General features: G+C 40.9%; 1 protein-coding gene across 1 annotated transcript in view; it reads right to left on the reverse strand.

Annotated features, from left to right (window-relative positions):
- Positions 1-14690, reverse strand: part of SLC35F1 (solute carrier family 35 member F1) — a 404087-nt gene that overhangs the window by 19971 nt on the left and 369426 nt on the right. The window contains exon 7 of the mRNA XM_057528260.1: positions 12743-12897. Coding sequence (XP_057384243.1) covers positions 12743-12897 — 155 coding nt within the window. The remainder of the gene's footprint in view (positions 1-12742; positions 12898-14690) is intronic.

The raw sequence follows: 14690 nt of genomic DNA on the forward strand, positions 1-14690 counted from the left end.
ACATTGAAAAAGGGGTCTTCAGGCTTCACCAGACTGCCAAAGGGACACATGGCACAAGAAAGGTAGGGGCCCCTTGGTAGGGAGTGAGCTGAAATGCACACACAGGTGGTCTGACTCCAGAGCTTGGGCTCAGGCTTGTGACAACTCTGTCATTCTGCCTGCCCTTGGACTCGTGTTCACATTTTGGTGAAGATATTTTCAGCTCTCTCTCCAATTTGGAGAGAATTGATTAAGTGGTGATTAGGCAAACTCAGGGAAAAGTCAAGGAAACATTCTTAGGAAAAAAAACCCTTCCCTTCTTCCTCTTATTCTCAAGGAGGCAGGGGAATTGGGGCTTGCCATTATCTGGGCCTCTGGGGTGAACTGGGGGAGCAGTTTCAAGGCCACCAAGGAACTGTATCCCTGGGAACGGGACAGGTCATAGACCAAGTTGACCTACAAGTGTAAAGACATCAGAGACATTCTCAAACAGAAAAAAACCCAGAGATACCACACTTGTGAACTCTTGGGGAAAAAATAAAACCAAATTCCTTAATGACAAAGTCCAGTCACTCAAAAGATTGGAAAGGACTGGGTGCAGTGCTCAATTTTTAAAACAAAAAACCTCTCAATAGCTATAAAGCTCTGAGAAAAAGAAAGTGTTACCTAAAAAAAGTTATCCTTTGAATACAAACATAAGACATATTTTCAAGGAAGCAAAGAACACTTCCTGACAGACCCACCACTAGCCCAGTGGCACTTTTGCAGTGACTATAAAGTCTCCCTTCTTCAAGGCACTTGACCATCTGCTGGAACATATTCCTTATAAATGGACAAATTGCACTGTGGACAGCCTGGACAACCATGCATGGCAGCCCTGCTTCCTGACAATACAAATAGTGATGAAATCCAGCCAAATAAAGAGAAAAATCAAGATAAGGAATTCAGAAAAGAGCCTGCATTTCAGAGACTGGTGGTATAGTAAATGTAGTAAGTATGGAAGTATGGGCTTTAAAACCATAGGGATTATAGTGATAGAAATTAACTATTAAAATAATTGACAACATAAAAACAGTACAACAGAAGTCAGGAAATGAAGAAGGGATAATATCAATCATCTCTCATGGAAGGAAATAAATAAAAACTCTCAAAACTTTAAGTATAGAGTTTAAAAGAAATCTTCCATCTACAGTAGCCCCTGGAGATGTATAGAGTGATGTCTCAGCTTTAGGCAAGACAGTGTTTGAGCCGATCTTTGTTCTTTATCTTAGCAAACTGATGCTCTGATTTCCACGTGCTTGGGTCATCCATGGGAGATGGATCCATACAGGTCTGCTGACAAAATTAGGTGTCTGATTGTGCAGGAGGGGGCCAGGCTATGCACCCTGATGACAAACACATCCCATGTATTCTCCTGGAAGACAGCTAGCTGTTTTTTCCTGGCTATGCTCCAGTCCAACCACACGCCTTTCCATATGAAACTTCTGCAACACTTCTAGCTCATTCCATTTTTCCTTACAGCTTGTCCTGATGATATGAGTTCAGAATATCTGTTTGTGATGTGGAGTTTATGAATAGATTCATGTAGAAGGAATTTTGACTTCTGGCTATAATTCTGGACCTGCCACACAATTTATCCCCAACTTCTCTAATCCTTCCAATATTTCTGGTAGATGGAAATTGCTAACATGGCAGATACTGGCTACTCGTTCACTAAACAAACCTGTTTTCTTTTCTTCCCACACAAACAGCTTGACTACATTTCCCAGCTTCCCTTGCAATAGAATGTGGCCATGTGACTGAGTTCTGGCCAATAGAATGAGGAGGAGGTTATATACATCACTCCGGACACAGCCATAAAAGTCTCTGGGCTGTCTTACAGCGAGCCCTGAAGAGGACTCCAAGAGCCTAGCCCAGGAGCAGGAAAACTTTTTCTTAAGGGGCTAGATAGTAAATATTTCTGGCTTGTGGGTCACACAGTCTCTGTCACAACTACTCAGTGCTGCTGTTTGTAGGGCAAAAGCAGCCATGAATAACATACAAAGAAATGGATGGGGCTGTACCCTGAGAAAATTATATTTACCAAACCAGGAGGCTGGCTCACAGTTCATAGTTTGTTGATCCCTGCACGAGAGGATGGCAGAGCCACAAGATGGAAGGAGCCTGGGTTCCTGAATGGCTGCCTGGGAAGCACTCCCTTCCACCCATGAAAGCACTTACTCTAATTCAGCAAGATGCATACTTCAAAAGACACTGTACTGAGTTTCCAGGCAGGGGGAAACCAAGTCTACACATTCATTGCTCTCACACCTGGGTATTTCATGTGAAATGCTTTGGGGCCTCAGTGATGCTAGTTTCTCCAATTCTCTACTCACCAGTGACAGTTTAAAAAATATGAAGAATCATAAAAGCTGTGTCAGTTTTAAAATCTCCCATTAATAATTGCATTAGGGAGTATTATACTTAAAATTCAGCCTTTTAAGATGCTGTTCTTTTTTTTTTTTTTTTAAAGAAATTCACGTTCTTTTATTTATTTGTTTATTTATTTATGACTGTGTTGGGTCTTCATTTCTGTGCGAGGGCTTTCTCTAGTTGTGGAAAGTGGGGACCACTCTTCATCGCGGTGCGCAGGCCTCTCACCATTGCGGCCTCTCTTGTTGCGGAGCACAGGCTCCAGACGCACAGGCTCAGTAATTGTGGCTCACGGGCCCAGTTGCTCCGTGGCATGTGGGATCTTCCCAGACCAGGGCTCGAACCCGTGTCCCCTGCATTGGCAGGCAGATTCTCAACCACTGCGCCACCAGGGAAGCCCTAAGATGCTGTTCTTACAAAAAGAAATATAACTGGTTACTTATGCAGGTATTTTTATAAATCAGATGTGAAGTATTGCTTTCTGTTCATCAGCTGCCACAGGCTGGAGCTGCCTGCCTTGGCTTTTCAAGTGCAGTTCCATTACTGAAATTGCTCACTGTTGCCGAGGATCAACAGGGTTGCTTGGCTGCAGATTCAGATCCGTGGCTAATGAAAGATTCCACTGTTGATGCAATCTCTACAAACTCTGGCATTGAAACTCAGATGTTAAGCATGCTTGAGATTGCTGGCCTATTCAAGTTTCAGTGGTTTGGAATCTCATCCTTTGCATTAATCCGCCTGGTGATTTTTGCTGTTCTTGTCACCTTTATTTATAAATAGTTAAGAACCAAAACAGTGCTTGGAGCATAGCAGGCATAGAATACATAAACATTTGCTGAATGAAGTTCTTTTAAATTTAGTACACAACAGCATATTATTAAATTAGCCCCACATCCAGAGTTATTAAACTTTTCTTGCCAAGTCCCCTGTAACAACAATAACAACAAAACTAGTAAGAGAAACTGGCGCATGTTGGGAGGTAATTTTTAGTGGCTGACAGAGAGGGTCAGGGTGGATCAGGGAGCTTGACACCTGTCCTCATAGGATGTCATCTGGATTGCCTGAATAGGCAGTTGGTGATGTAAGAAACTTTTCTGATTACTTGTCGAAAATAACTCGCAGCAATTATAAAAATTTATCTGGTATAAAAATGTGACTAAAACATACAGATGAAGTTCTCAAAAATTCACGTGAATCACATTACCCAGAATAACGTGGCATTCTTAGACAAATGATTTTGAAATCTCTCTCTACCTTTTTTTTTAGTAGTGATATTTGGATGGTAAAAAGGTCTTCCTGATGTAAGTGTGTAAGTTTTATGGTGCCCTTACCTTCCTAAAATATTACTCTTTCACTAGGCTCACCTGTGGTTTCAGGCTGTTTGATATGGGGGGGTCAGGTAAGCCAATGGCCTAAGTGGAGTGTTTAAAGGGGACTTGGAGAGAACTTACATTGTTCATTTCTTTCTCTATCAATTTTTTATTTATTTTGATAAGGCTACAAAAATAATCACTTCTTATGAAATTACGCTCAACTTTATTACAGCAATTCTGTGGCAATATTAAGCCTTGAAAAGGTAATAGCAAAGTATGTGAAGTAAGTCATTTTCTATTTTAAATGTCAGGCAAAAGGGAATACCCTGCATATTCAACACTGGCAGCTTTTTTCCTGAAGAATGTTCAGCACATGACGGCATATCCTGAAAGAATGATTGATATTTTATTAACAACACTTGAAATTTAAAAATTTATGGCTATCACCTAAAAATTCTATTGTAAGCAATGAAATAATCAAGGAATTCAGCTAAAAATGACTGATAAAATATTTTCTAGGGCTTCCCTGGTGGTGCAGTGGTTGAGAATCTGCCTGCCAATGCAGGGGACACGGGTTCGAGCCATGGTCTGGGAAGATCCCACATGCCGCGGAGCAACTAGGCCCGTGAGCCACAACTACTGAGCCTGCGTGTCTGGAGCCTGTGCTCCGCAACAAGAGAGGCCACGATAGTGAGAGGCCCGTGCACTGCGATGAAGAGTGGTCCCCACTTGCCACAACTAGAGAAAGCCCTCGCACAGAAACAAAGACCCAACACAGCCATAAATTTAAAAAAAAAAATTAATTAATTAATAAAATTAAAAAAAAAAATTGGGTTGGCCAAAATGTGCCTTTGGTTTAAAAAAAAAATTTTTTTTTTCTAAATTTTTATGCATGAAACCCCAGTTTTGCCTTTTCAAATAAGGAATAAGAGAAATCTCTAACAAAACTGTTAAAAGCTACACATCCAGTTACAAAATCTGAAAATAAGAGTAACATCTTAAAAATGAATGGAATGAGGGCTTCCCTGGTGGCGCAGTGGTTGAGAATCTGCCTGCCAATGCAGGGGACATGGGTTCGAGCCCTGGTCTGGGAAGATCCCACATGCCGTGGAGCGACTAGGCCCCTGAGCCACAACTACTGAGCCTGTGTGTCTGGAGACTATGCCCCGCAAAAAGAGAGGCTGCGATAGTGAGAGGCCCATGCACCACGATGAAGAGTGGCCCCCACTTGCCACAACTAGAGAAAGCCCTCGCATAGAAACGAAGACCCAACACAGCAAAAATAAATAAATAAATAAATAAATAAATAAGTCAGGAGCTCTTTAAAAATAAATAAATAAAATAAAATAAAATAAAATAAATAAAAATGAAAATGAATGGAATGAGATAGGGATTACTAATCCTCAACCATACATTCAATCAGAGAAATGCATCACCACTGGTCACCTTTCAAAAATTACATAATCCCTTCAAAAACTCCCTAAGGCAAGTCTAATCTTGAAGTTGGGCAAGAATAAATAGCTGGTTCAAAGCACTTAAACAGTAAACAGAAGCCACAAATTCAATCTAGGCTCCTCTGACTTTTCAGTCCATGCTCTTTTTGCCACAGCAGACTGCTGAATTCATGCTTCACACAGCAGACATTGAAGTAGTCTTCTCACCCCAATTCATCTTCTCACCACCTGACTTAGTGTTTTCTTTGTTAAAGTGACAGATTAGCAGGTAACATAACTACTTTAAAAAGCAGTTGGGAAATTCAACAGGGTACAGTGTGTGTAAGTGGAGCGTACCTTCATTGCCCAGATTTGGCTTCTGAAGAGCACATCCACATGTCCCAGTTGGTCTGGCTTGGAGACATTGTACCCTTATTTGTGTTGGTGTAAATTATTAATGGGTCTCCTGTAGTTGGCAGAATGATGGCCTCCCCAAAATGTTCACACCCTAATCCCTGGAAGCTGTGAATATGTTACCTTACATGGTAAAAGGAACTTTGCAGATGTGATTAAGTTAAGCATTTTGAGATGGTGAGATTATCCTGGATTATCTGGGTGGGCCCAATGTAATCACATGAGTCCTTACAAGGGAAGCAGGAATGGCAGTCAGATTTGAAGATGCTCTACTGCTGGCTTTGAAGATGGAGGAAGGGGCCACGAGCCAAGGAAGCAAGCAGCCTCCAGAAGCTGGAAAGGGCAAGGAAACAGGTTCTCCCCTAGAGCCTCCAGAAGCCACCCAGCTCTGCTAACACTTGATTTTAACCAAGTGAGACTTCTGATCTCCAATACCGTACGGTAATAAATCTGTGTTGTTTTTAACTATTAAGTACGTGGTAATTTGTTACAGTAGCCACAGGAAACCAATACCCTTTCAATTTCAAAAGTGTCCTGTGTTCAATAAGCAAGGGGATGGAGTTCATAACTGGTCAAGCTTTGACCTTGAAAAGCCAACACACCATCAACTTGAAAACTTCCTATGTGAATCTCTTCCTGGGTTTGGTTTTAAGGGGTGTCTGAGGCCCAGTAAAGCTCATCTCCTGTAATTTCCGTGGATTGCTATAGATTTACTGTTCTGGATTCAATAGTGTTGTTAGGTACTAAAGAACAGAAATATATGACCACTTCTCAAAAGTTTTGTAAAACTAGAGTTTGCAAGAGCACTATACCATGTAGATAGTCCACTTCAGAATTAGGTCTTTTGCTTCCTCGGGATGTGGGGCTTTATTGCTCAGTCAGCACAAGAGGTAGAGAAGCTGCCGACAGTGGACTGATGGGTGGGGAAAGGAATGGATTTTTTCCAAGGATGGAAGGTGAGAAAAAGCAAATAATCAATGTTGGGCAGGAGAGCTTCATTTAATCATTTAGTTCTGCCTGAGTAAGCAACATCTGTGAGCAAATAGCCCTCCTCTCTCAACTTGTAGATATTTATAACCAGACCAGAAGGTTGTTTAAAGACATCGTGATTAGGTGAAAGGTAAACTCTGACTGCAGACTGTAGTAAAACCAAATGAGATCAGGTCACTGGTTAATCGTCAGTACTGAAGTATGAGTCCCCTCCCCGTTATCCCTCTCACATTCTTGCCCAGCTTCCTCCAGTGAGGGGAACCCCCAAGACAGTCTAATCGACTTTCGGATGACTCATCGTTAACAAGGTTTCTTTCTATTTCACTATAATCTTATAACCTTCACCCTTTGGTCCTAGTGCCACCTGCTTGCAGCCACATAAATTGTCTGAACCAATGACTCTCAATTCTGGCTGCACACTAGGGTCAACTGGGGAGTCTTTAAAAATCTAATGTCCAGGCTGCACTGCAGGCCACTTAAATACAGAATCAGTGAGAGTGAGACCCAAGCATCAGTATCTTAAAAACTCTTCAGGTGATTCCAATGTGTAGTCAAGGTTGAGGGGTACTGGCTTAAACTCTCTTCCACACTATACTCTTTAAATAGTTAAAGACGCCCTGACCTGAAAGGAATCTTCTCTTCCTCCGGCTGTGACTTTCAACCATCTCCTTAAAGCAGACAATGTGAGGCAACTAGCAGTCAGTACTAAGCTGCCCTGGAGAGGAGTGGTATCAGGAACCACAAGGGAAGACTTGGTGGCCCAAAGGCCATGGTGGGCTTGAATTGGTTCCTTCCATGGTTTTAAAACTATAACCAGATAGATACTTCCAAGGACACTAGCAAGAAAATGAAAAGGCAACCATAGGGTAGGAGAAAATATTTGCAAATCATATATCTGATAAGTATCCAACGTATATAAAGAAATACTATAACTCAAAGACAAATAACCCAACTAAAAATGGGCAAAGAATCTAAATAGATATTTTTCCAAAGAAGATATATAAAAATATAACCACCTTCTCCCACTGCCCCAAATACACACACACAGACACACACAGACACACACACACACACAACTGACATCACCATTTTTAAATTTTGCAAAACTTGCCAAGATTTTTCATTGACCATAAACTGCTCTTAATGATAAAAGTACCCCCAATAAGCAGTTTTTAAAAATCAATTTTCTGCGATGGCTCATCTGGCTGTGGTAGGAAACCTGCACGCCACCCAGACCTGCCCTGCTGCCAGCTCTGGAGAGCCTCCCATCTGGGAAGACCACGGTCAATTTCAGAGGCAGGCAAGCTGGGCCCTGGGGAAAAACATCCTGGATTTTCCAAATAATGACTACTTGATTGCAAATTCAAGCATTGCTTGGAAGATTCTTTTAGAAATTAAGGAAAAGGAATTTTTTAAAGATTTAAATTGAGAATTCAGCTTATTTCTTTGCAGATATTAAATACTATTGTTCATAAAACAGAGAACAGTAAAAGGCAGCGTTTATTCAAGAAGTGATGTGGTATCATCTGTAAGGACAGGAGAGTGAAGGGAAAGGAGAAATAGAGCATTTGTCTATGTCATATGACATAGCCCATAATATTAACATGGCTTTGTGAATACTGCCTCTATACAAGGTTCCTGATTGGTCAATAGGATTCTCAAATTATTGTAAAGATATTTGTTTCAAAAAAGAAATGAAGTCAATTACGAGATTTATTTAAAAATTGTTTCAAAAAAATTGAAATATAGAATGTGAGCAAAGATTTAGTACAAGCTTATTCCCCAAATTATTTATAATAGCCAAAAAGAGATACCACTTGAATTCAATAAGCAGGGATTGTTCAATCAGTGGTTCTCAATGTTTAGCAACGAGTGGAGACATTTTTGACTGTCACGACTTGCAGGCTGCTATTGGCATCGAGTGGGTCAAGGCCAGGGATGCTACTAAACATCCTATAATGCACAAGACAGGCCCCCTCCCCCCACAAAGAATCATCTGGTCTAAAATGTCAATAGTACCATCGTTGAGAAACCTGGGATTAAATAAATTAAAAGTATAGCCATTCCATGGAATACTATATATCTACAAAAATAATCTCAACTCTGGCTGTGTATTAGGATATGTGATGAACCATCTGAAGAGCTTCTAAAAGTTCCCACTACTGACCAATCAGGATCAGACTCTCTGGGGTAGGGCCTGGGCCTGGCTATGGGTTTTTTTTTTTTTAAATAAAACTTTATTAAATCAAATAAGTGGGAATGTCTGTTTCCTAAGAAAGGCAGTTACAAAGGATAATAGCTGGTATGGGTTTGTTGACTTGGCTTTGAGCCTTATGGTCTCAAACCGTTGGAACAGCTATGTTTTGTATTTTCTCCAGGTGATTATAATGCACAGTCAGGGTTGAGAACCACTCATTCACATTCACATTATATACAGATATTAAAAGACAAGGAAATATATACATGCTAAGTTTATTTATTAATTTTTTAAAGATTTTTTTTATGATGTGGACCATTTTTAAAGTCTTCATTGAATTTGTTACAATATTGCTTCTGTTTTATGTTTTGGTTTTTCGGCTGTGAGGCATGTGGGATCTTAGCTCCCTGACCAGGGATTGAACCCACACCCCCTGCATTGGAAGGCGAAGTCTTAACCACTGGACAGCCAGGGAAGTCCCTACATGCTAAGTTTAAACAAAGCACGTAACAAAGCAGTACGCATGGTGTAATTAAATTTAAAAATATATATGGGGCTTCCCTGGTGGCGCAGTGGTTGAGAATCTGACTGCCAATGCAGGGGACATGGGTTTGAGCCCTGGTCTGGGAAGATCCCACATGCCACGGAGCAACTGGGCCCATGAGCCACAACTACTGAGCCTGCGCGTCTGGAGCCTGTGCTCTGCAACAAGAGAGGCCGCGATAGTGAGAGGCCCGCACTCCGCGATGAAGAGTGGCCCCCGCTTGCCACAACTAGAGAAAGCCCTCGCACAGAAACGAAGACCCAACACAGCCAAAAATAAATAATAAATTAATAAATTAATTTAAAAAAAAATGAACTGCAAATATGTGTACTACAAAAATAATATGCACTGTAAATGGTACCAATGTATAACAATACTTATCTGTATTTTCTGACTTTCTCACAACTGATATGTATTTCTTTGTAACAAAAGATAACAGGTCACTCAAGAAAACATTTTGGCAATTTCTTATAAAACTAAACATGCTACAACCATAAGCCCAGCAATTGTACTCTTGGTTGTTTATTTCAGAGACATGAAAAATCTGTTCACACAAGAACGTGTACATGAATGTTCATAACAGTTTTACATGTAATAGCCTCAAACAGAAACAACCCAGAGTCCTTCACTGAGTGCGTGGTTAAATAAATTGTGGTACACCCATACTGTGGAATAGTACTCAGCAATAAAAAAGGAGCTACTAATATATAAAACAATATGGATGAATCTCCAGAGAATTATGCTGAGAAATTATGCTGTGAAAAAAGTCGATCCCAAAAGGTTACATACTGTACAATTCCATTTACATGGAAGTGACAAATTTAGAGAAATGGAGAATAAATTAGTGGTTTCAAGGGGTTAAGGAGGTGGGTGAGAGACAAGTAAGCATGGCTATAAAAAGGCAACAAGAACAACCCTTGCAGGGATGGAAATATTCTGCACGTTAACTGTGTCAATGTTAATATCCTGATATTATACCACAGGTTTGCAAGATGTCACCAATGGGGGAAACTAGGTAAAGGGTAAATGGGAACTCTGTATTATTTCTTAAAACTGCATGTGTATCTACAATTATCTTGAAAGTTTGATTTAAAGAAAGACAATAAGAATCAATTTTGACTAGAGAAAACACCTATTGTGTTTTCTTACCTTAAGGAAATGTATCTGTTAAATGGTAACGAAATATAAGTGTATAGCGAAAAGCATTGCTTTAAGAATTAAAAAACATCTATGACACCTCCAAATAGGTGAGTACAGGAATGTAATTTTCGGATAACACAGGTTCCCTTCTGATGGCACGATGACAGGGTACTGCACAGTTTCCTCTTCCCCAAAGTTACTTATCCTAAGTTAGCAGTAACATACAAATGATGAGAGGAGAAGATGAATTTTGGAGAATTAGAATTTACCTGGTTCATCAGCCTTCCCAGTTCCTGATGCTTGTTTATGTAGAGAGCCCCAGGTCTAACCAAAAGTCAGTGGAAGTATGAGGAGTGACAGACTCAAACAGGAACAAGCACTGCTCAGGGACCCTTTTCAGGTATTTGTTCTCAAATTCAGAGAACATCAGCCTCACGGAGGAGCAGACTCCCCCAGGTGCACCCCCAGATGCTGATTCTGTGGCTCAGGGGTGTGGCCCAGGAATCTGCATTTTTAGCAAGTACCCCTGGTGAAAGCAGACTTTCCAGAGCACTGCTATGAAGGATGCTGAGAGCCGAACTGGATCTGGACTGCCCAAGAAGTGACCGTAGTCCTTCATCAAAACAATAGGTTTCAGTCATCTTTCCTCAAGGACGATTAAAGGGATTCTTCTAGTTGGACCTTATAAAGACAATTACAGGAGGAAGTGCTGAGAACAGAACTCATGCTGAGGAATGGACTAGATGCGGATGCTTAGCTGTAGAGGAGAGACAGAAAAATGGCAGCCACTGTGCTGTACTGATGAGACCCCGGCTGAGCAGTCCTCAGGGCTCTGGAAAAGAATTGGGTGTGTTTGGAGGGGGATTCTGAGGGAAGGTGGTCCTCCTAACACTGTGGTGGGGAGCAATGGGGGGAACATGCTGAGACTTTACTTTTTACCCTTATGAGGACCAGGGTGCACTCAGGAAACAGATTGCACCAACTAGACAAAACAAATTACCAACAACGTACAAATGCTGTCCAGCAATAGACAATTTCTTTAAGCTGCCATTTTTGCCACCACGCTTGGCAGAAGTTTCCCTGTAAAACAGGGACTCAGCATTTCATCCCTATCTGCTGCCATGGTTGCTTTCTTCACCTCTCATCTTCCAGATCTGCTTCTGGTCCTCCCAGCTGCCAACCTTGTTTGTGACCTCTTTTCCACCCGTGTCTGCTCTTCTTGGTCTGTTTCTTGGCTATGATTTTGGCTTAGCACAGTGATATTTCTGACCATTCACTTCTGCTGCTTGGCCTCTGGTCATCATCTCAAGTACATACTCCCTCCAGCTCAGCACTTCTCCGGGAACCTCCAAACCCAGTGTGACTTGGCTGAAGATGCCCTGCCCACCAAGATGCCCTATCAACTGGCCACATCCGTGAGAGGATGACATTACCTGTAATACTGCTGGTGAAGCACTTGGCTAGAAGTGGCCCAGAGCAGCGCCTCTTTTCTTCTGCCTCTTCTTCTTTGGCCTGTCCTAATTTGGTCTTATCTGTTTGGATATCCCTTACTCGTCCTTTTTCACACTGGTCATAGTCTCCACTGACCCTTATCTTATAGGACTAGTTAAGGAAGGACAAGCGGGTCTCTTCTCACATACCAACTCTAGTCAATTGTTAATGAATCAGTGAGTGTAGTGTTTTAAAAATAGCCTCTCATAGCACACCTCAGTGGGCCATAACCAATGTCACACCTGCCTTGGGTGAGGATGTGGGTAGAGTCTTACACTTGAAGAGATTGCCATCTCGGTACTGAATAGTTTCTCCTTTAGGGCTGATATAATAGAAACTATTTTGAATGCATTAGCATTTTCCATTCATATTTGCTATAAAAATACATGCAAAACAGAAACTGCAGGAACTGTGTCTTTTCTCCAATGAGAATACACTCTTCCGATGCCTTTGGCAGAATCCATTTGGCAGCTATAGTTTGAAGATTGTACAAGTCTCCCTAGCTTTAGGTTGGAAAAAGAGTAGCTTCTGGGGTGAATGATGTCAGAAAAACTGTCCCCCATTATTTGAAAGCCTTTCCCTCTAGAGCTGTTTCTTATCTTTCACTGTCAAATGTCTGTAGTGACTAGTCTCTTATGACAAAATGTTGCTTCAGTCTTACAGTTGGAATGTGAATACCCAAGTCATAGGGGTTAGCACACAGAGGTGCATTCCTGCTTCTCAATGCAAAATCACAGAATTGGGGCAATTCCGCAGCAGAGTATTCCTACCTATATGCATTCCTTCCTACAAAGTATCATCTTCAGAAAGGAGCACTGACTCCACTTACCTTGTAGTGGAAGAGAAACAATCCACAGAACAAGCTGTACAGATCTGCGGTGAGCAGGGAGAGGTTGACTGAAGTGGCGCTGGTTTTCTTTATGACCACTGGCATGAAGCTGTAGAGACCAAACATGCAGGCACTAAAGCCAACGTAGAGCAGTCCTGATGGGGAGAGGAAAGAGAGGCGACGTCACAGCCTCTTCCAGGGCCTCTGTGGATCCACAGTGGGTGAAGGAAGGGGAATGGTGCCCCCCGACTTATCTTTCACTCTATTAACGGATGTTTATTATTGGGCAATACATAGCTAAAACATAAAGTAAAAAGTGAAAACCTGCACGTGGAATAAAAACCACATGCTTCTCACACATATATGATGTTTTGCTTCTTCCAGGAAGGAGTACCTCTTAGTGGCTACAGTCAGAACATAGGGTCAAGTCTTCTAAATTCTATTTCTGGTTGTGCTGTAAGTAGTTTCTAGTACCCATGTCTTTTAAAACTTTTTTCATTTCTTTTTTATTTGCAACATAGGAACGAAATTACTTGGTGTCATGTATTGCTCACAACGATGAATAACTACACAGTCCTTAAAATGGAAGGGCTTACATGACAAAGAGATGTGGACTAAGTCCGAGTACTGCACTGAAGTCCTAACTGTGTGACCTTGGGCAAATCACTTCATTGCTTTGACACAAGATGATCTGTCAGTTTCTTCCAGATCTGTGAATCCTGCTCAGCCCTACCACCAATACCAGAGTCCTATTCCACCACCACTCTTCCTAGCATACCGTGGGCTCTCACATGCAGGCTCTGATGTTTTAGAAATAGATAGGTAAATGCTTTGTAGACCATCAAAGAACGAAGTTTTGCAAAACAGAAAGATAAAAAAGAAGAAGAAAATGCCCTTAAAATGCTATATGATCAGTCCCTCATCCTCTGAAATTCTCTCTCTCTTTCTCTGTCTCTCATTATAACTAGATACACAATTGTTAATACTAATTCCATAAGTACATAATTTTGTTGAGTCCCAAACAGAAGATTATGGCTAAATCTAGAGTTTGGTTCATCACTTCCTAGATGTTGATGTAACACAAATGTAGAAAAATTATGCTCATTTCTCTACCTTGAAAGAATAAGGCATAGAATAAGCATAAGTAATGCGGTTCAGTGGATCTCTGGGCATTTTTATATAATAAAATATCCAACATTTCCAAAGGAACCTTGATTACATGTGTCTGCTTTAGGCTGTGGGCAGATTACTTCCCTTGAGTCCCATGAATTTTGGAGGATTTGGTAGGTACTAGACATGCAGTCCCTTTGACTGTGAAGAACAGGGATCCCTCCATGGAGAAATTTGGTTTTCCCATATGAAAAGCATTTCAGGGCATGAATCATTATTCTATATGTTTCTGATATTTAAGGAAAGTTTCAGGAAAGCCATGCCAAGTCTATATAAGAATTTTATTTTGAACACTAAGTAAGCAAACTCAGTACAACAGCCCCCTCTAGTGTGGTGGAAATGCCCTAAGAGGAAACTGGAATAATCACTTTTCTTGTTCAGTAAATTATACAAGTCCTCTCGTGGATATTCTGTCATAGTAATGTCAGATGGCTTTTGGCTCCCCATCCAAAGTTTTAATTCCCTAAAAATGTTCAATTTTCCTGTACTTGGGTTTCATGCTACTTATAATTCATTTTCCTTTTAACCAAGTTACTAAAAATGTAATATTAAATAACCTATGATTAATACATGAAAAGACATAAAAATTAATTCAGTATTCCTTTAAGGAATCTGAGATGAACAGACTAGGGATAAAATATATCCTAAATTAATCCACTAAAAGTAATCAAACTTGATCAGAACATAGTCCAGGAACCAGAGCCTTAAAATTTTTTTCTTTTTCGATTATACATGACTGGGCTAGGAAGTTCCACAATCCTACCCTCCCATCACCTTA

The sequence above is a fragment of the Balaenoptera acutorostrata genome, chromosome 14 (assembly GCF_949987535.1).
Source record: "Balaenoptera acutorostrata chromosome 14, mBalAcu1.1, whole genome shotgun sequence".
NCBI lineage: Eukaryota > Metazoa > Chordata > Mammalia > Artiodactyla > Balaenopteridae > Balaenoptera > Balaenoptera acutorostrata.